General features: G+C 43.0%; 1 protein-coding gene across 28 annotated transcripts in view; it reads right to left on the reverse strand.

The window, feature by feature from the left end:
- LOC129770346 (ryanodine receptor) overlaps nt 1-21,813 on the reverse strand; it is a 128,975-nt gene that overhangs the window by 14,322 nt on the left and 92,840 nt on the right. For 9 of the 28 annotated variants that reach the window (XM_055773099.1, XM_055773098.1, XM_055773104.1 and 6 more), the window contains 15 exons: nt 20,774-20,883; nt 20,613-20,710; nt 14,989-15,213; nt 14,172-14,930; nt 13,381-14,112; nt 13,188-13,325; nt 12,638-12,850; nt 12,283-12,576; nt 9,641-12,221; nt 9,438-9,575; nt 8,870-9,156; nt 8,139-8,806; nt 6,901-8,081; nt 6,606-6,842; nt 6,284-6,396 (listed from right to left, as the gene is read on the reverse strand). In XM_055773099.1, the coding sequence (XP_055629074.1) occupies nt 6,284-6,396; nt 6,606-6,842; nt 6,901-8,081; nt 8,139-8,806; nt 8,870-9,156; nt 9,438-9,575; nt 9,641-12,221; nt 12,283-12,576; nt 12,638-12,850; nt 13,188-13,325; nt 13,381-14,112; nt 14,172-14,930; nt 14,989-15,213; nt 20,613-20,710; nt 20,774-20,883 (7,774 nt within the window). The remainder of the gene's footprint in view (nt 1-6,283; nt 6,397-6,605; nt 6,843-6,900; nt 8,082-8,138; nt 8,807-8,869; nt 9,157-9,437; nt 9,576-9,640; nt 12,222-12,282; nt 12,577-12,637; nt 12,851-13,187; nt 13,326-13,380; nt 14,113-14,171; nt 14,931-14,988; nt 15,214-20,612; nt 20,711-20,773; nt 20,884-21,813) is intronic. The other 19 variants (XM_055773116.1, XM_055773113.1, XM_055773115.1 and 16 more) reach the window with 7 other exon arrangements.

Here is a 21,813-nt window from a genome sequence, read left to right on the forward strand (position 1 = left end):
CTCGATTGCAAAGTGGCAGCATTTGAGGTCGATTGTTGACATTTCATCGACCCGATCTTGGCAGGCAAAACGGAATGTGGGTGGGTATAGACCATAAAACCGTTTTGAACCATTTGCAGAAGATTGGATTCCAAAAAAAGCTGGATGTATGGGTGCCACAAGAGTTGACGCAAAAAATCTTTTAGACCGAATCAACGCCTGCGATGCACTGCTGAAACGAAACGAACTCGACCCATTTTTGAAGAAGATGGTGACTGGTGTTGAAAAGTGGATCACGTATGACAACATAAAGCGAAAAAAGTCGTGGTCGAAGTACGGTGAGCCGGCCCAAACCATCGCCAAGCCCGAATTGACGACCAGGAAGGTTTTGCTGTGTGTTTGGTGGGATTGGAAGGGAATCATCCACTATGAGCTGCTCAACTATGACCAGACCCTCAACTCGGTTCTCTACTGTGAGCAGCTTGACCGTTTGAAGCAGGCGATTGACCAGAGGCGGCCAGAAATGATCAATAGGAATGGTGTTGTTTTCCACCAGGGCAACGCTCGGCCTCACACATCTTTGATAACCCGCCAGAAGCTATGGGAGCTCGGATGGGATGTCCTATTGCACCCACTGTATAGTCCGGACCTGGTTCCAAGTGATTATCATCTCTTTCGGTCCATGCAAAACGCTCTTGGTGATACTAAGTTGGCCTCAAAAGAGGCTTGCGAAAACTGGCTGTCTGAGTTTTTTTGCAAATATGAAGGGGGGTTTTATAAGGGAGGGATAATTAAGTTGCCTTCTAAATGGCAACAAGTTTGCGGACAAAACGGCGCATATTTGACTTAAATTGGATAATTTTAAGTATGTGTCAAATTTCGATCAGAAATACGACATTTCTTTTTCCCCAACCCTATATGATAATATAACATGCTCTTGAAGATTTTGTGATAATTTAGACAAAGGCGGAAACTGTGAATATTCTCTTCTACTTAAATTTTGTTATGAAAGTTTTGTCAGAAGGGCCGATATTATTGATATTGTTTCAAATAAGTTGAAATCGTCACCCTGCAGCTGTAACACAAATTCAAAAAAACTGAAAATCTTGCTATGCAAGAGACTCTTGGTGGTCAGCGAACTCCAGCGTGTAGAAGTAACCGAGTAAAGATTTCGTCGTTTTTCTCATATAGCTGAGCAAATAATCGAGTATTCAAAGAATTGCTTCGAAGGTTTTTGATAGCACTCATGGCATATAGTAAACACTGATGCAATCTGGGGCTCAGATTTTTTACTACTAAATGCTGTCTGTGAATCACGCAATGAATGATCAGTACCTTACGCAGTTGTAACTTTGAGTGAGCTGTAAAACCACGATGACGACCAACCATTGACCACCATCAGTCTCAATGTTCTTCCATGGAATAGCTTTTTCGAAGAGGAGCAGAGTGCGAAGTCGGAAATATCAACTGATTTTGACATGCTGTAACTTCGTGAAAAATCAACGCCTATCGATGGTATGTACATAATTTTGAAGCTACAACTTCTCAGGTATTCTCAGCAACTCAGTTATTACAATATTTTACGTACATATTTTTATCTTGGTGTGTGTAGGGGTAGTGAGCAATAATATCGGAAAGAAATGAAAAATCGATTTTTCTCTGTTTTTTTCAAAGATTCTCTGGGCTAACACAATTGTTTGCTAGCCAATTAACCTTATCAAGTAGCTTTTATTTGGTTCCTAAAAAGTTCCTGTAGGACCCAGCCGATTTTTGAAACTTTGAAGTAAATTAAAGGAGTATTTAATCGCAAATCGTACCAGAAGTACAAAATCCTAATCCTTATATTTTCTACTTAGATATTAGTCATTCTCAGGTTTGCCACATATACAGATTATTCTGTATTTTGCAGATTTTTCGCCAAATTTCAGATACAGAATCTGTATATGTATAGAATTACAGATTTTCTGCAAAGATAAAAAAATTGAAGATATGTTTTCAAATTCAAATAGAAATGTTAAAATAATTACATTTTTTGTTCTCAGTCTACCATCTTACTCATAAACTTTCTTTTTTTTTAATTGAGGCATGAAGATATGTATGTTGAACCATATGAAATGTCGCTTACTTCTCCATTCCTACTAAGGATGTTTTTGGGACACTTTTTGATAACTCCGCATTCATCAGTGTGTGTTGAGTGAATATTCTCGCTTCACATTGCCAACAAAACAAAGTTCTGAAATGGGTTGACTTCCACAATGATGGACTCTATTTTGAAAGCAAGGAACTATGTATCGGCTCAAGGAGGAGCGCTAAGGATGAAATTGACGAAAAATTTAAGAAAAGTAAAGTTCAACAAAACCATGTATAAACATCATTCAATTTATTATGAGAAAACTTTTTTACGATTTATTTTGTTGTATTGATACGACTTAAGCTAACCATAAATAAGAACAATAAATTCAAAATTAAAATGAACCTTCCTTTCTATTTTTTCCGTTAATTTTTATCTAATTTGTTTTGCTAAAAATAGAGATATACAGATTTTTTTTCAGAAAATTGTACAGGATCAAATGTGGCAACCCTGGTCATTCTTATAACAGGGTGGTTCATGTAACACAACTTATGAAGCATCTTAAATATTTCAAATAGGAACTTGTGTTATATATGATAAGAACTTGTGTTATAGGGGTCGATATTCAGACCCCGTCGACCCCCAAAATCAATTTTCGTTTCTGTCGACCCCTGATAAACCGAAAACGATCCCAAGGGGTCGATATCGACCACTTTGAGAAACCCTGCTCTAAACGTATCCTGAAGTACATGGACGTGTAAATAACCGGTCGGTTAAACTTTGATAGAACACACTTAGAACACTTCGACTACACATGCGAACAATTAATTTTGAGAAATGAACCCGTTAATTGGCCTCCAAGTTCATATGTTAACACTGTGAACTTTTTTTTTGTTAGGGTTATATGAACTCTCTGGAAACAGGAAACATTTGGCACGTGTCACTTATGTGCGTCATTATTGCTGCAAAAAGTGAAATTTAAATAGTCACGCCGACACATGCGAATAGATGGTGACGGTCATCCATGCGGTAGCCAGGATCATTCCGAATAACACTGAATCTAGTGCCGAGGATGATTGTCGGATCATCGCGATTGGATTTCTCCAAAGCGCACTCGATGAATAACGGAATATATCACCGGTTCGACTGGTTTTAGAAGAACCCTCTCGATTACCTGCTTAGGTTTCCCACAATCAAATCTTCGCCGTCGCGAGTGGATTTCGATCAGATGTTCGTGCGATAAGTAATAGAATATATAGCCGGTCCAATCAAATGTACAAATTTTTCTTCTGAGGTTACCCAAAGATAATCTCTGGTGCATGATGTGACACGAGTGAGACTCTCACAGATACTTACACAATAAGAATGGTTTGCTGCTTCCAGGCGCAATTTCACTGGTTCTGGTCAATCGCGGAGAGTAACTACGAAGTGTACAGTCTGCCCAAGCTCAAGTTCAACCTTTTTTGGCTAGGTATGGTGGCCCAGTCTGGGTAGCGACTCAGAAAACACATCGTGATAGAAAAAAATATGGCACTACTAGTCCTATTATCGAATCCTCTTAGAAAATAGTGGATTCTTCTAACAGATAGGTATCAGATGATTACGCAACAAGAATGGATTAAGGCGCCAAATGGTAGACTGAGGTACAGGCTGATGCCAATATTTGCAACGTGGGTGACCGAAAGCAGGACGATCAACTTCTACCTGATCCAGTTGCTTTGATCGTGGCTGCTTCAGACAGTATCTTTAACGATTCGATCACACAACATCGCCTCTCCGTTGGTTTTGTAGGAATGCGGTGAAGTATGTGATTTTAAGTTTTCCACATTTCGTAGAAGTTTAAAGAGCTTTTCTTGTGTATGTTATACACACAAGAAAAGCTCTTGACGCTTGAAAGCTAGTTGACGAAATGTTTCGAGTGGAATGCATTTGGAACGTCGTCAGCAAAGTTAACATTTAACAAACATTGTCAGAATTACAGAAAAAGTGAAGCAATGAGTATTCTGAGGGTTCACATGATCAGTGAGCTACTACACTCAAACTAGCGTTGACAGAAAAGATATCATCTTTGAAAGAAAATATGCTTTTTATTGCGCTTATTTGCAAGGTATCTTTTTTGATGCGTGCCTATTTTCAAAGTGTCTTTTATTCTGTTCTATTATATTGCTTTTATATTGCTATGGTAGATATATTATACATAAACTCGCCTTGAGTAAATGCTGTACCAGTATGGATGGATAGCACATTTAATGGAACTTTCAGGCTCATTAAAAGTAAAGTAATGTCACCTTTTCAGTTCATCAAATATCGCTGTTAAGAGCAGAGCTAGTGATAACCCAAATATTCACATTTTATCATCGACATTGTACTATTCGAGCGCAAAAGTCCACGTGGAGCCAGATAATATTTGGGAATACTTAAGGATGTATTTCACATGTTTTTTTTAAAAACTTCGTCCAACACATCTCAAGTGATCAGTCTCAAACAAATTTGATCATATGATATAGAAATTATCATACAGCTTCCACTCTATGTACAAGACATGAGAAAAAGCTGAGAGGATCATGTCAAAATCACTCAAATGTTCGCAACGGTTCGATTCACAAACGTCGACATTTTTCTCGACTGCATTTCCAAACATTGAGATTTCAATAGAGTGTCTCTCGGCAATTATTATATTTTTCTTTTGATGCGGTTGATGAGCTTTCTGCATTTTACAAGTCTAATTGAGATCATTTCATGTTCTTCGATTATATTTTGGTCCTTTTAGATATATGAAGTGTGTTATTCTGTTAGAAAACGACACCCAGGCTTTCGGTTTCCTAACGTTGCATAGAGATTCAGTTTTGCCGAAATGTAATTTTCGGTACGTTTAGCCTCGTAGCTATTCTAGATTGAGCAGATGCGTTGTCTTATGCAATTTTGTCTAGTTTCAGTAGCTAAAATTACTGTAGTTGTTTGATTTCAAAAATTACTTCTAACATCAGAGGTGGAGTTGTGGTAAAAATTAATACAAGTGCGAAGTTAGATTTCATCTTCTGACAAATGTTTAAGGCAAAGAGAGAGAGAGAAACAAAACTGAGATATAAATTTCTAGAGTAAGATTTTCAGTGCAGTTGCCAGTTCAACTATGTTGTAATCACTTAATCACTGCTCTTTCGATAGTTCTAAACATTATCATCATAACTTAGCAGTGGTAGTAGTTATAGTAGTAGTAGTAGTGCTTGCTAGTAGAACGATAGTGAAGAAACGAATTCAAGAAAAGGAACACTATTCTACATTCCTATTAGTTTTGAGGAAATAAATTGGATGCGTGTTAGACGTGTTTTGGAAAGTGTTCGAAACGGGCGAAAGGTCGGTTGGTGGTTGCTTCGAGAGGGCGTAATTCTGAGGTAAATATCGCGCGTCGAGTATATGTTCTGTGAGTGTATTTTTTCGGGAATGGGAAGGACATAATTTCAGATTTCCAGGAAGTGGGCTACTCAATGGGTGGGTGTGTGACGGTGGTTGAGCTTGCTCGCTAATCTTTGCACTTGCTTGATTTCAGTACGTGTTAGTTTTGGAACAGAAGTGTGAAGAAGACAAACTGTACACGAAAAAGTGGAAACAAAAAACAGTAAGGCGATGGAACAAATACTGGGTCGCGTTGTATGACAGGAAATCTGTCATTGAACAGAATTAAAAAAAAGGAAAGGAGACCCATGTCGGAAGAGCACAGTACATGCGAGCAATACGAGTTGCATGGAAATGTTCACAGACAGTGATTCGTGCATAAAATATGTAACATTGACATTATACATTGGACTGAATACATATGATTTGGGCAGCATATGTCTCAAGATGCCAGTTCACCAAAGCAACATGCATTATGGTCGATAAGGTTCCATTAAAATTACGCCTCGGGACATGTCGGATGGGATCATTCAACAATTTTTTTAAACATAGAGATTCGCAAGGGAAGCAGTTGCATAACAAGAACAGAGATCGGTTCGTGCAGAAAGCAAGGAAAGTTTACGGCCAGCGTTCCGCCACAAAACGTTTCCACTTTTTCGTGTACAGCTTTCTATCATCTTTATGCATTAATGGTAATTCGAGAAGATTAAAGTTTCAAACAATCCTCGTTTTTTGCATCACATTAACAATTACAGTAGTGAATGAAATTAACAACTCACAAAAAGAAAAGAAAAAACAAAGAAAATAATTTTTTCGAACAACAAAATATAAACTATAAACCTTGGCAGTGAATGTAAGGAGACATGTCTGAAACAAGCAATAACCGCTCGTTTTCTCTGTATCGAGACACAACTTCTATAAACATTTTTACTTTGCTGTTGTGGATGGTCGATCTAGATGTATACCGGAAATAATAGTGTATTTTAGAAATTTGTGATCTTCTGATGGCTCTGCTTATATCAAAAAATCTTTTTTCCGCCTAAAGTTATCTGGGATGTTGGCGTCGATCAAATATACTTCAAGACTGAATGGAAGGGTGAATGATTTGGTATTGAGATAGTGGGCGTAAGGGAGGGTTAACTGGATGAATCAGAGTACTTACCATATGTAGTCCGTAAAGAACTTTAGCCATAGCGACTATGCGATCGACGGTGTCCTCGATCTTGTTGCCAGGCTTTTTGTCGGGCTTCTCAAGCGCATCTTGCACGAGGTTCTCTTCCTTCTTGCCCAGTTTGGAGTAGAGATAGTGTTGCCAGGACATTTCATCCGCGGGATCCAATTTATCCGGCAGCGTTAGCTGCGTTCGGGCGAATTCCACCACTTCGTATTCGGGCATTTTCTTTAAGGGTTGCGAGAATTAGCAGTCGTCAACGATCCAACATTTGTCTCAAACCTACCTTTAAATAGCGATCCTTACAGTGCTGCACCAACTCTTGCTCTTTGCCGGCGAACAAGTTCAAACCAACCGGCAGCAAACGCTTGAGGCAAGCCACCATCAAACTGGACTGGATTTCCTTGTCCTTGTCGCGCTTTTTGTCCCGTGAGCGTTTCTTCTTCTTCACCTTGCCTCCGGCGGCTGGCGCATCACCCGACACCGCAGCCGTGCGTCTGGTTGCCGTCGGCATAATCAACGCCATGTTATCGATCTCGTTCGCGGAGATGAAGTTCTGTTCCTCCTTCAGGAAGTACTGACTCTTGGACCAAACGTTGAAAATTTCCGCCACGTAGTTGTACAGTTCCTCCGCGTCGTGGATGTTATCCTTCAGCCAGTGGTTCCTTTGCAGGTCCACGTACTTGATGAGCAGCGGATAGAAGGAATAAATATCACGCACCAATAGCTGCCAATCTTCTTGAATCTGTGCCTCGATTTGGGAGGTATCGTCGGTGGAAGACTTGAGGAAGCCTCTCAAGCTTTCCTCTTTGTGGAACATACTGTCGACCCGCTTCTTCACGCGCTCAGCCAACGGCAGGAATACATCCTTCAGCAGCTCTTCGGAGCTGTTGATGATGATCTGCTGGGTGTAGCTGGCGATACGAGTCATCCATGGGGCGTTCTCGTTGGCTATGTTCTTCTTGATCATCTTCAGGACATTTTTCAGAAGGAGGTTCATATGATCCGCCGTGACCATGGTGACGTGGTTTCCAGACTGTGGACTCACATTGTCTGGACCCTGGCTCCACCAGAACGGTAAATACGAGCAGAGCAGGGGAAGAATCACATCGATGATATGCGGAGCCTCCTGGTAGGTCTTCTCCGATTCGACGAAGTGATCAACCTCGGCGAGGATCGTCTCCAGGGTTGGCATCGAACTCTCCATCCTGGTCATGATGTCCTGGGCCTCCAGTGAGGTGTCCGCTATACGATTGAGTAGCGAGAATTGATTGTGCTTGTTGGAGAATGGTTCCAGGAAGGCAACCGGGAAGCAGGAGCTGAACGCTCCCAAACACGATCCCAGTGCGGGCTTGTGACGTTCAATTTCGGTCTTCAAATATTTGCGATCGCGGGTTAGTGTGGCGTCAGTTCCGAGCGTGTACAGAGATGCGAGGATCTTGTACGAAGCAACTTGGATCTCGTCCACTGCAAATTAATTAGGATATGTTCAGCTTATCAAGAACTCTTGGAGAAAATACTTACGAAGCAAGTCGCTGCCGTAATCACACGCAGCAAGGTGGTCAAACAGCGATGTCAGTACTGGTTGGATGACTTGGTTAACGTACGCAAGCGAGGTGGACGTCTTCAGGTGAGTACCGCGCAGTCGATCATACTTGCCCTCCTGCAGGTTTACTATGGTCTGTCCCAAATCATCGGCCGTATTGTTGAAGAAGGTCAACATTGACGTACGGATGAACTCAGGGCAGTTTTTCACCAGTGACTTCGCGTCGATACTTTTCACAAGCGTCTGCAGACAGCGCACTGTGATTCGGACATCCGCTCCAAAGGCCGCCATACGATATCTCAGCAAACTCGCCAGCTTACAGAACAACGATGCAACCATCTCCTTCTCCTTCAGCGAGGCAGCTCCTACGTTGTTGGTGGCCGTTGCAATCGCGATGGAGTAATTACGAGTGGTGGAGAAGTATTTTTCGATCAGCGGTAGAACCACCTTGGAGAAGAACTTGATGTCTCGGGAGCAGGTCTTGAACGAGGATCGACGGCTGAAAGTTGACGATGGTCTCAGCAGCTTCATGTTGATGGTCGCGCGGTCAATATACGAGATCAGCTTCTCCAGCAGGGAGTATGCAAAGCGCGCTTCGATGGCGGCAGCAGTCACCCCTGGTTCTTCTGTCATTCCGCGAGATGGCCTGTAATTTTGAATGAAACGGCGTAACTTTTTCACCTATGAATCTAGGAAGCAAATCACTCACTTGTGTAGCTTCAATCCCTGATACTGCAGGTACTTCAAGAACTCCTGCGAACGCTCGCGGTCCTTGCGTTTCTCTTTATCGGTCAACAGATCGTACGGGACGAGCTGGGCATGGACGGTACCACCGTAATGCTGCAGCTCCTCGAACTTCTTTTTCGCCCAGATGTCGTGCGAGTTCTCTGCCAAGCGTTCGGCCATGTTCTGCATTTCTCTGCTCAGCGTCAAATTGGTCATGTCCACCGGATGTGGGTTGTAGTTGAACGCTGAGCCTGTATCTCCCTGCAATTCCTTGGGGCGTTAATTAGGTCCACGCGAGGGTGAATGAAGGGGGGTACAAACGATCGCGCGGGTTTGTGGGACGCCAAACGTGGGGATGATTTGTAGGTTCCCGAAAATCACGTTATGAATGTGTGGTGCGTAACCGCGAAATGATTCCAATTGTTTTTGTGCGAGAATTCAAGAGAGGTATTTTAGTAAATTTTGCATCGATTCGGGATCTGATTCAATCTTATTATTGACTACGGAAGAAAACGTTATTGTGAAAGAGGCATGGTTAACTTTGTACTTACAAGATTGGGTTTGGACTGTCTACGCATCGAACCACGATTGGACAGAGGAACATCACCTTCGGAGTGTTCAACGCGCCAGTTGAGAGCAAGAAGAGCCTTTAAGCTTTCCCGCACTGGGTCTTTGTAGCGTTCCTTTTCCTAAAATATTCCCGAAAAAAAGTTATAATTGGGTTCAACTAATGCTTCTACCCACTGTTACTCACATAGTCGCTGAGCATGTTGTACGGCTTCAAGCGTGGATGGGTCTTGTGGGTATCCGACCATTGATCTCCATACGACCAACCGTTTTCCAACTTTTTGCTAGCCCACGCATCGTGGTAGTGCTCGCTGAACTTCTGGATGATTTGGTTCAAATCGTTGGTTAGCTGAACCGTGTTCGTATCGATAGGCTGTGGATTGTAGTGGGGTTGATCGGGGCTGCTGGTTGGTTTGCCGTACAGATCATCGTCCGAATTCTTCGACAAACTGTAATCCGGAGGCAGGGCGCACCCGATAGCAATCAAACAAGGCAGTGCCTTTCCAAACAACTCCGGATCGTAGTCCATGTTGCTGAGCGAATCGAAGATGTTGGAGAACAGCAACATGGTGAGCCGCTTCTCTTCATCCGAGGAGGCACCAAACTGCGAGGCTTGGCCACTGCCAGTCGTTCCGTAGTACTTGGCGCAACGATCGTAATGTAGAGTCAAAAGTCGCAATGCTACGGTGGTGTATTCGGATAGTTTGGAAACGTCAACGGTAAGCTTTCGGAGCAGCTTCAACAACATGGCAGGATGCATAGCAGATGTCAGTGCGACGAGGAAATCAGAAACCGCTTCACGCTGACCCTTGGTCAGCATACGATTCTTCGACATCCGGTAAACGGTATGGAGAGTGGCGTCCAGCAAGCTAGCGTAGTTTTCTGCTTCATTGTAGAATTTACTGTGCTTGATGAGTAGCGGAAGAATGGAGTTGCCGATGTAGCGATTCATCGATAGTGCCATATCACTCTCGGAACCATCACTACGATCTAGCATTGTGGCGGTTCTTAGATCCGGTAGGAAGGAGTCCTCCAGCAGACGGTAGAACAACTCCTGTGTTTCAATTCCGTAAACACGCTCCAGGAACAAAACAACGCTCTGCTTATGTCCAGGAACCAACCCGGATGGCATATCGGACTTTGGTCTTGCCTCACCCACCGCTGGATTCGTGAGGGTGAACTTCAAACTAAGCACACCCTGCAAATCCTCCAGTGGAACCAACGAGCGCAAAATTGCTCGCGCTCTCAGCGATTCGTTTTTACCCTGCTCGATTACGGCAGCATCCGGTGCGCAACGGCCCAACAGATCCACCAGCGTACAGTAGAAGCTAAGGATGGCAGCTCCGGTATCGATGTAATCCTCATCATCGTCTCCCTCCGGAAGAGGATGCGAGAAGTTCAATCCACTGATCGTACCTTCCGCTTCATCCTGCATCTTTCTACGCTCGGCAATTCTCTCGGACATCTTGTTGGCGTCGATGATGGCCTTCAGCAGACCTTCACCTTCGCCGCGAAGCGCCGGGCCCAAACACTCCGGACGACGAATCAACAGACGAATGACCAGATTGGCGTTCTCTTCAACGCTTTCACCGTTGACCCAAACACAGAACCGGAGGAAGTCCAGATAACGTTCACCTTCCACTGGATCCCAGCCAATATCTGGATAGCCCCGTTCGATCAGCTCGGAATTGCTCTGTAAACCGCAACGCGACAGGTAAATGGCGATCTTCTCCAGGTAATGTTCACGAAGAGCCAACGCCAGTTCCGTGTTTTCCATCAAGCTGGAATAGGCCACGTCGAGTGGAGTGGAACCACGTAGACTTGGGCGAGACAACAAAATGTTAGAGTTCTCCAACAGGAAATCGAAGTGATCGAACATTGCACGCTGGTTCTGACGACCCGTACGACAGAAGTAGCACAAGAACCGACAGCAGGCAACAACCATTTGATGGGACGTATCCTTCTCCTTTGGCTGGGCCTCTTCACCCTCGGCCGATTGAACTGGTGCATCGCTCTGAGCTTGGGCACGTCGACCAAGAGTGTTCATCATCACTGCCATAACGTTTTCGTGAACTCTCAATATACGAATCAAGTCTGGATGCTGGAAGAAGGTATGATTGTTGACTAGCTTCCACAGACGCTTACGCATCAGCTCCTCTTCCTCCTGGCTCATCTGCACCGGTAACAGTGCGCGTATCTGACTCAGACCGATCCACATGTTCGCTACGTCCGCCGTCGTCTTCGAATTGATCACGTATGTTTTGTTCAAAGCTTTGATCAGCTCTCCAATCGTATCGTACTGTCTAACCAGCAAGCCGAACATTTCCCGCACCAGTTTGGGATTCTCAATTTGTGTTTCCTCCGCCCAGGAGACGATCTGCTTGATCAGTACCTTTCGGAACACTTCCTCCGGAGTTTTCTTCTCAACCTCCTCTGGCTCTTTGGGGTCTTCCTCAAGCTCCTTCACGGCGTTGATGAAGTTGTAAAGTTTTTTCAGCGCTCCCGGTTTGGTATCCTCGATCGCTTCGCCGGATTCCTCTTCCGGTTCTTGGAGTGCGTTCAGCGATACCTTGCCCATCAGTTTGTCGTGAAACTCTATCAGCTGATCGCGCAGCTCGCCTCCGCAAGAGCAGTTTTCCAGCTCTTCTCCTTCCAAATTTTTGAAGCACAGAATGGCGTTCATTTGCTCACGCGGTGGACAGCGGAACTCGCGGGTCTTCTTGGCGGCGACCGCACTCGGCAGATCCGAATGCTTGATCTCGATGTATCTACAATGGGAAGATTGATTAGTGAGCGAGGGTGGATGACAAAGTTCCAAAGAGTTGTTACCTTCGCAGCTGATCCTGCTGCAGATCGCAAACGTAGTCGTGCGCGAAGGCTACGATACTCTCCACTCTGTGTCTCAGCTGAACGTCGTACAAATGGTGCAGCAGGTAGCACATCTGGAGCTTTGCTCCTTCAGCCATTTTCATGGTCAACAAACCCTTGCGATGTTCATCCTTACCTTCCTTCTGGAAGTTCGGATCCCACGTTTCCGGATCGATCATGATCAGCAATTTCTCGACGTCTTCGTTGGTAATAACTCCGACCAGTAGAAGACGGTCGGTGAGCTTAATCAGGGGACTGCAAACAGAGTGCGGATCGTGTGGTGGAAATCGGGATTTAAATATTGTAGCATACTCACAGGAACAGATTTTCATTGGATCCACCAATCGGATCGCGGTTGTGTACCTGATTGATCTCGACCGCCTCTTGGATGGCGGCCATCACAAACTGTCGCACCACTTCTAGTGGGAATCTTGGCGAATAAAGCGAATCAATTGCCGGTATTGGTTCACTGGAAGAATCTGGTGCTACTAATGTTGACATATTCGATTGTGGTGGGGGTGTGGGTGAGCTGGAGGGGAGAGAATGGCATGCCCAAAATGTAGAGAAAACATGGGGGGTCAACCGGTCAACCGAAAATTATAAAGTAACTCAAAAAAAAAAATGGTCTGCGTTGTAAGATCAAACACGGGGGGAGCTATTTAAAAAGCAAAAGTGTGCAGCTACGGTGTGGGTGTGTGTGTGTGTGATTGTGCGTGGGATTATAAACGACTATTGGTTAATCGTTGCGATGCACTATACGATGGATAGCAGTGCCGGATGGGTACAACCATCCTCACAGGTCACACGGGAGTTAGTTTCAAGTGGTTAGGTTTGACCACAGATTAAGTCGTGGGTAGAGTACTTACGCAATCTCGGTCATGTTCATTTGAGGTCTTACGGAAAGCGTCTGGAGGGACCGGAGTGAGTGGCACATTTCGGCATCCGTGTAGAGATCCTTCAGTTCAGGACCCAGCGGGATGATGTATTCGTTTTTGCACACCTCCCTGTGGGTGAATTAGGTTATATTTTATTGATACTGAAGTTCGTTTCTTGACTCACATCGTTGTCGCGTGGGATTCAAGGTGGAGGGCAATCAAAAGATCGTTGAATCCTAGACGCAGCGGTCCACTCATATATTCCGACTGGATGGCGTACAGCAGCTGCTTCTGGTCGACATGTGAGCAGAGTGCGTGAGCGGCTCTGTAGTTCGATTGGTAACAAAGCGCTGAATACAGTGTCAGCGTGTGAGCGTGGAACGATAACAATCGATCCATTTCGATCAGCTCGAGAACGTCCATGCAGCGATCTTCTTCGGGGATATGTAGAGCTAGCATAGATACTGGATCTTCACACAGCATGGACCATCCACGAATATCGGACAACTTGAGGGCGTGTACTTGGAGGGAAGTGTTGGGCACACGAGCCCATTGATGAGGTTTCAGGCATTGGATCCTCAACCTCGGAGGGAATTGCGGATTGATATGTTTGTCGCTTGTTGGAAGAACGGCGGCCGACAGTGGAAGAGTAGTCGGTGTACGGCCGAGTTCAATCTGCAGGATTTCCTTGCTGGTTGCCTCGACGAAAATTGCCGGGAATAGTTTAGTCTCCGTTTCCATCAGGAAGACGTGCGAAGTTTCCTTACCCTCACATGTAAAGCGAATCGTTCCGGTTGCGGTATCCACGAAACATCCTACGAACATACCCTGCGAAGCACCCTTTCCGGATGCATCCTGGGTGACCTCATTGAACAGCTCATCGGCGCGCACCATATAGCACGACTGGCGGTTGATACTGAAAGCGAAGAATTGGTAAGGATCATGTAATTCAAGAAAAGAACATCCCCAGCTTACACTTCCGCAGTCTTTCCAGTATCGTCCTCGACAAAGATCGACGCATGTCGCACCTTGTCCTGGTTGAAGTCTTTGCTATGTACATGGTACTGCGTTGTGACCCATCCCACGTACACATGGGTCGGATCTTGACCAGGGAAAATGCGTACGCCGTAAAAGTATTCGTTGATGAGTTTCAAGCACTCAGCATCGTACACTTCATTGCCGAATGATTCGACCCCTGGGCTTCCCATGTTCTTACGATCCACAGCCATCTGCTGCTGTCCGCGGAGATCCGCATTCGAGGCACGCATAGTTGGACTGCGTGCCACGGCACGTGGTTGCATTACACCTCTACGTGTCTCCGGTTCCGGAGTCCGACGTTCCTTCAGCTTGTCTTTGCTGTGGTCACGTTTCTTACCAAACAACCGGAACGGACTGCGGCCCCGTTTCTTCCTATCGTCACCTTCCATCTCAGTATCGGAGTAAGCGTTCTCACCATCGGACGGGTGCATCTCTCCGTTAATTTCGATTCCCGGAGGGCTTAGCGTCTCGGGTCTACGCACGACCCGCGTCGGACGCTGTGGTCCGTTTCGGACAACCTCATCCGACTCAACGGCATCTTCGGAGTAGTTGCGCTGAAGTCCCTTGATGTCGTTCATGGTGAAACCACTTCGCATAATGTGGTCGAAATGGGCTGGCGCCTGGTGTTCCACCTCGGCTAGCAGCCGGTGTTGGCGTATGCGAATTTCCTCCCAGCGGCGCATCTTCTCGGTTTCCCTTTAACAGAAAAGAAAAAAAAAGAGTAACAACGCAGATGACTTATTTGACAACATACTCAATAAAGGTCGCATCGCAGGTAACGGGCAGCGAAAGACGCAGGAATTCCCAGTTTGCCTTCTCCATCGTTTCGAACGTGTTGTGGGAGATCTTCAGACAAGGTGGTGTGTCGGCACCACCCGGGATACGGGTGACATCGATCTTGCAATCGGGTATGTCCTCGGTGTTCTCGAATATCGGTTGATCCTTGGTGTACCAGTGGGTGACAGCGCGCTTCATGTTGCTGTATTGGGTGGGAAACAGATGTGTTAGATAAGTGTTACGAGAAAACTTGCGCTTGTTATCAACTAAAAGTAGCTCATGGTTAGATATGATAAGTAACATGTTTCAGGGGTATTAGGGATACATCATCCCGCTTTTTTGAAAAAGCAGTTGACTTGAACAACAAACAAAGGCCTTTGAAATGTTTACAAATATTATGTGACAAAATCCGAAATTCTAGCACAAAAACTCGGATTTCTCTTTTAGGACGATCCCCAAACGGACTCGTCGGCTGTAGCTCAACTTGCTCACATGTTGCGTTTGTAAAGTTGTTCAAGATGGCTACTTGTTGGTGCATTTCTCACAGACACGGTTCGCTGAACGTCTTTGTATTCCACTGGTTTTTCGTTACCGATATTACGTCTATCGGCTGGATCTTGTCACAGCTTGCTTCAAACACTTGTCTTTTCTCCATAATTCGTTGCTTCACTGCTGCAGACTATGGAGGTTGTCACTTATTTGTGATCCAAGGTATTTCTCTTTCTGTGTCTGTTGATTCGTACTGAATCCAATTGCGTTGAGGTTGTTTTTATGTTGTAATGAGGTCTTTCTAGAATGGGTACCACTTTTTGATCATAATCGATACAATTGCTAACTAATTCAGATTCACCCTTTCTTTGAGAGCGAAATGGTACATTCACATCATTTCGCATTATCAAATTGCGAGCCATTTTCCATAACGATGGTCTCGGTTAGTCATGTCTAGCAAAGTGACGCTCGTTCTGGTATCGTTAAAGAATTTTACCATAATGAAGACCTTTTTAAACGGTTTTATTTAGCTTGCCCTGTAATCTGTTTGTATGTTTGTATGTTTGTAACATGTTTGTCTGTAGCGCTGACCCACATTAATAGAAATTTGACCCCCTTCCTGTTGACCGATTGATCTGAAATTTGGAACACACCTTTATCTCTGTAGTCATTATAAGACTGTGCATTTCATGATCTTGAAAATCCAAGATGGCTCCCACTACAAAATGGCGGACTACATATTTTCTCAAAACTTCATTTATATGGGTATCAAATGAAAGGGCTTGACCAGTAGAATACCGTTATTTATGAAAAATGCAAATCCGCCACTACAAAATGGCGGACTACATATTATGTCAAAACCCCGTTAATATGAGTATCAAATGAAAGGGCTTGACTAGTAGAACACACTTATTTATGAAAAATGCAAATCCATCAAAACCCTACCAAATGGCGGACTACATATTATGCCAAAACCCCATTAATATGGGTATCAAATGAAAGGGCTTGACTAGTAGAACACAGTTATTTATGAAAAATGCAAATCTATGATGGCTGCCACTATCAAATGGCGAGCTGCATATATTCTCAAAACCCGATTAATATGGGTATCAAATGAAAGGGCTTAAATAGTAGATCACAGTAGATAATGAATAATCCAAATCCAAGATGACCGCAATCACAAAATAGCAAATTACTTTATTAAACGGTTTTATTTAGCTTGAACTGTTCGTATGTATGTTTGTATGTCTGTAAGGTTGTCCCACATTAATAGAAGTTTGATTAATAGGAACTGACCGAATTTATAAAATACCTTTATCTCTGCTGTCATTTTAAAACTGCTTATCTTGAAAATCAAATTTGGCCGCCGCTACAAAATAGCTGATTCCATATCTTCTCAAAAAAAAGGTTTATTGAGATATGTGTGTCAAACGAACGAACTTGACTTGGAGAACACACTATGTATTTTCTGCAATTCACTCAATATCGGTATCGAATGAAATTTTTTAACTGATAGAATACAGTACAATGGTTTTATTGTAGAGAAATATTCTAATGAAACAGATAATGTACTTAAAACTAGAATATAAAGTAAATGAAAAAACTTTTTAAGTTAAACGATTCAATTGTGATTAAACATAATAATGTACTAAAAGCTAAAAAATAATTAGGCAAGTAGCAGTTAGCAGTTATCACACCTCTCCTTCATTAGTCTAGGGCATTGACAAGACTAAAATAAAATCGTAGGGCACGTTGGATTTCCATTATTCACAATTAGCGACTTCATCATATGTCCCACGATTTTATTTTAGTCTTATCAATGCCCTAGACTAATGAAGGAGAGGTGTGATAACTGCTAACTGCTACTTGCCTGATTATTTTCTAGCTTTTAGTACATTATTATGTTTAATCACAATTAAACCGTTTAACTTAAAAAGTTTTTTTTTCACTTATTTTATCTCATTTTAATTTCCCCCTTAATCGAGATTACCTAGGTCACATTCACACATTGGAAGGGGAAATTAGGATATCAGGAAAATTGCTTCTGTCTTTTTTTTTCTGGCGAGCAACAGCAATTCGCAGCTGTCCGAATGATGTAATCTATTCCCAAGTGGGTTGTGTGATGTTTACGAAAAACTTTTTATATTATATTGGGCTTTATTCGGACTCCACTAATACTTGGACTCCTGTCATACGTTGGTTAAATTGCTTACAACAAAACACTATCGCTTTACTGCGGATGCGGATAAGATGTTCCGTCAAATGTGGCTTCATCCCGAAGATCGGCGATATTTGAAGATCATCAGGTGTCGTGAGCTCTCAATGCCACTGCAAGTACCATCGCAAGACGGTGACTTATGGTCTTGCGTGTTCCCCGTACCAAGTCGCTCGAATACTTCTCAAGATTGACGAAGATGAGGGACATAACTACCATTTCACTGTTGAAGTTTTAATTGAGCGTTTTTTGGTTTGACCACTCAGATAGAAATGTGATATTTGACGGTAACTGCTCTGGGTCTTCTCTAGGAATTTCGAATTGAGCTGCGCCTACTCAAATAGCGTGCTATTCTTCGACGAATTCTATTAAAATCTAACCGTAATCAGAACCTCCACTGTTTCTGCAACGTTTCTGAAAGGGGTTATGGCTGCTATGATTCTCGCCTTTGGTCCATCTCATCAGTCATCAGTCTTGGTTACCTAGTCTTGAGTTGCGTCAGTACGCAAATTGTTCTTGCCGCGACTCGAATTCTGTGCAGCAGTGGTGAGGAGAAACTGACGAGATAGGAAAAGAAACAGTCTTATCGTGAACCGTATCATTCTGGACAGTAGTGTTTGGTTGGATTCATGACGCCCAATTGGAAAATGTTCGATTACAATCATCAGGTGTCGTGAGCTCTCAATGCCACTGCAAGTACCATCGCAAGACGGTGACTTATGGTCTTGCGTGTTCCCCGTACCAAGTCGCTCGAATACTTCTCAAGATTGACGAAGATGAGGGACATAACTACCATTTCACTGTTGAAGTTTTAATTGAGCGTTTTTTGGTTTGACCACTCAGATAGAAATGTGATATTTGACGGTAACTGCTCTGGGTCTTCTCTAGGAATTTGATGATGATGTATAGCCGAAGTACATCGGCTCATAAAGGGCTCCGAATGACGACATATTCCTACGGAACTGAACAGTGCTGATCACATTTCTCGTGGGATCTGTCCTAGCAAAATAAACGACGGTATCCTATGGTGGCATGAGTCACAGTTTCTCAAGCATCCGATAATCGGCAGACCTAATACTGCCTAATTCTACAATCTCTCACGGATCTCTCAAGTAAACCCTGAGGCACGTCAAACTTTCGCTTAAAGCTGTCTGGAGTTCCATTACTCTATTACCTCCAAGTTCCGCGACTTGGGAGAGCTCTTGAGGGAATGGTGCCTGCATTTCCCCAACAGCGTACGAACATCGCCTGATTGGCAGGCTGAGTGAGTTACCAATCAACACGGTGGAGAAAGATGAGGCTGTCATGGAAAAACAGGTCACCAAGAATGACCGAATAGAAGTATCGTGGACATTCATATTGGATCAACGTGACAACGTGGGAACAAAGATATGTTATTCTATATAAAATATGATAAAACCTAAATGGATGTAATAGATTTGCGTCGTAAGCCCCACCCCTCTGTGGATCTACACCCGGTCAAATCGAAGAACTTTCGCTGTCCTTTTCGGAACCGATAACCCATTATCTAACCGCGGTATCACAGCCGTAGCACCCCAATATTGTCAGCAGCAGTTTCTATTTTGTTGGCATCCCGCGGACAATAGTTGTTATCGTTGCCACCAACAATCAATTTTTCGGATTTTCTGTTGCCGTGAAGGGTGCCTCATAATATAATTATTTCTCTAGGAATTATGTTATTGGGAGCATTGGAAATGTAACTTTTCTAAGAGATACTAGAAAACTACTTGAATATTTAAGTTTTTTTAAATTGACTGCCCTTGGTGTAGCTCTACGTCTCTCCGGGTATGTCACCGACATTACCCTCTGTTTATAACGTGGGACTACGTCTAACGTTTCAATAAAGGGACCTATTTCAAAATTTCGGGTGGAAAAGTAAACGTTAATTTCTTTTTAAACATGGAATGGTTAAATAAGAGAAATAAGGGGAAAATATTCCCACCTATGTTTATGAAAGAGGCATATATAGTGGAAATAGTAAAACAAGTGAACAATGTAACGAATAAAAGAGGTCGATTTTACTACCTACAACCTTTCTAATGCAACAAGCAGCATTCCTCCATTCCATTCAATTCGAGAGTAAGCTTACACGGTATGGCTTCTGAGAATATTGTTGCTAAGCCCATTCTCACGCCGCTCAGAGAATCACGTTGCATCGAAGTGCGATGCATTTATTAGAGAAGGGTGGAAGATACAGCATTCCAACAGATCTTCGTTGGATGTTGCTGAGATCGGACACGAGCTGCTGAGTAGCGCCGAAGGACATTGAAGTGTCTTTGTCAAGTTGTGAAGGAGTTTGAATTGAAGTAATGTTGTTGCTATTCGCGCCGCTAAGAGAATCACGTTGCATCGAAACGGGATGTATATATAAGAGAAAGGGTAGAAGATACAAAATTAGAGACGAATGAACTCTCAGAGTTTAAAGTCTCTCTAATTCATTACCTGTTACCCTATACAAAATTCAAGAACGTAATTTGATGTTGTTGAAAGCGGACACTGTTTGCTGAGAAGCGTCGAACGCCAATGAAATGTTTTTTTCAAGGCAGGCGAAGGAGAAGTTTGGAGTAGAATGGCTATTCATTGCTCGTCTAGCTCAGTGAAAGCGTTCTGTACAATGGATGCATTGATTAAATAGAACAAGTTGCATCGAGAGTAATAGATAAATATATTGGTTTATGGTTTATTTATACATTTGCTTGTCGCGAAAGGATTAATCCCTCAAAAATCAAATTTCTGTAACCATATTATCAACTAAAATAGTTTTGATGTGATGATCTTAGTCACTGTTTATTGTGGATCAACGTGCGTGTATATGAACGTGCGATTGTTACTTATCATAAATATGAGAAAGACAACAAGGGTATACAATAACTTACACACAGAAGGGTTCGTATCCCTCTTGCAAACCACAAGTGGTGAACCATTTGAGCGAGTCAACATCCTGACCGTAGACAAGGCGAGCCTTCTGGCCAATCTGTACAATATCAATCAATGAAAATTATCCAGGTTGAACAGAGATATTTTGCAGGTATCTTACTCCAATGGTGCACGCTGGTACAAAGCCCACTCCTTCCGGGGCGTTAACATCAGCAAACGTGGTTTCACCGCCGAGAGCGTCCATCAGAAGTTCTCCATTCAGCGAGAAGCCTGAGAGAAAAAAGGTACCGTTAGTCACAGTTTGTTCACATCGTTCGCACTTGAACGAGCTGATATATCAAACAGAAACCCTAACATAACTACAGGTTTAACTGGCACTTTTCGCCGCAGAGTCATGCTCTCCGCTGTGATTAAATACTGGCATCAAAGAACAAGCGATTATTTGCGGTTAGTGAAGCATCGATTATTAGCCACAAAGCGAGATTCGTTTTTTAAATCTAAATCAACTGTGTTAATTAATAAATTCTTATATACATGTTACTTCCAAAAGATTAATGATTAACTAAAACAATCTACTATCACAATACGTAGACTAGAACAAATGATGACACTGCTATGACGTTCGACAATGACTTCCGATGAAATGGTTGATGTTGATGGGTGTGTTCAAAATTTCAATCAGAAAATCATATCGTCATGCAAACTAACAAAATGCCTTTTGCTTTGTAGTCAGCTAATCTCTTCTACTTTTCTCTATCGATCAAAATACGCATGTATATGTAAGTCAAAAAGGGGGCGGAGGCTGTGTTCAGGGTGCGCAACGACAAATGTGTAAACAAAACCAATAGTCAACAACCAATCAAAAACCAAAAGAAAAGGACGAAATCAGAAACTAAACATATACAACTTCTTTTACTGTTGTCTGTTGTCAAGAAAAAGCGCTGGCCAATCAGAATGACAACCAAAAAACAATCGGCACTACATACGTTGTCTTTGAAATTGAAAACAAAAATCCATCTATCTATTCTGTAACTGTTTTTTCGATTCCGTACGTTCAAAAAAACAAAAACAAAAACACTTTGAGCTATAGAGAAATTGTTGTTGATGTTTGCTGTTGTTAAAAGCTTAGTTTCGCAATTCTGTCGAAAGTAGCAGTAGTAGTGGTAGTAGTAGTAGTGGTAATACTAAAGGTCAAACGGT

The sequence above is a fragment of the Toxorhynchites rutilus genome, chromosome 2, assembly GCF_029784135.1.
Source record: "Toxorhynchites rutilus septentrionalis strain SRP chromosome 2, ASM2978413v1, whole genome shotgun sequence".
Lineage (NCBI taxonomy): Eukaryota > Metazoa > Arthropoda > Insecta > Diptera > Culicidae > Toxorhynchites > Toxorhynchites rutilus.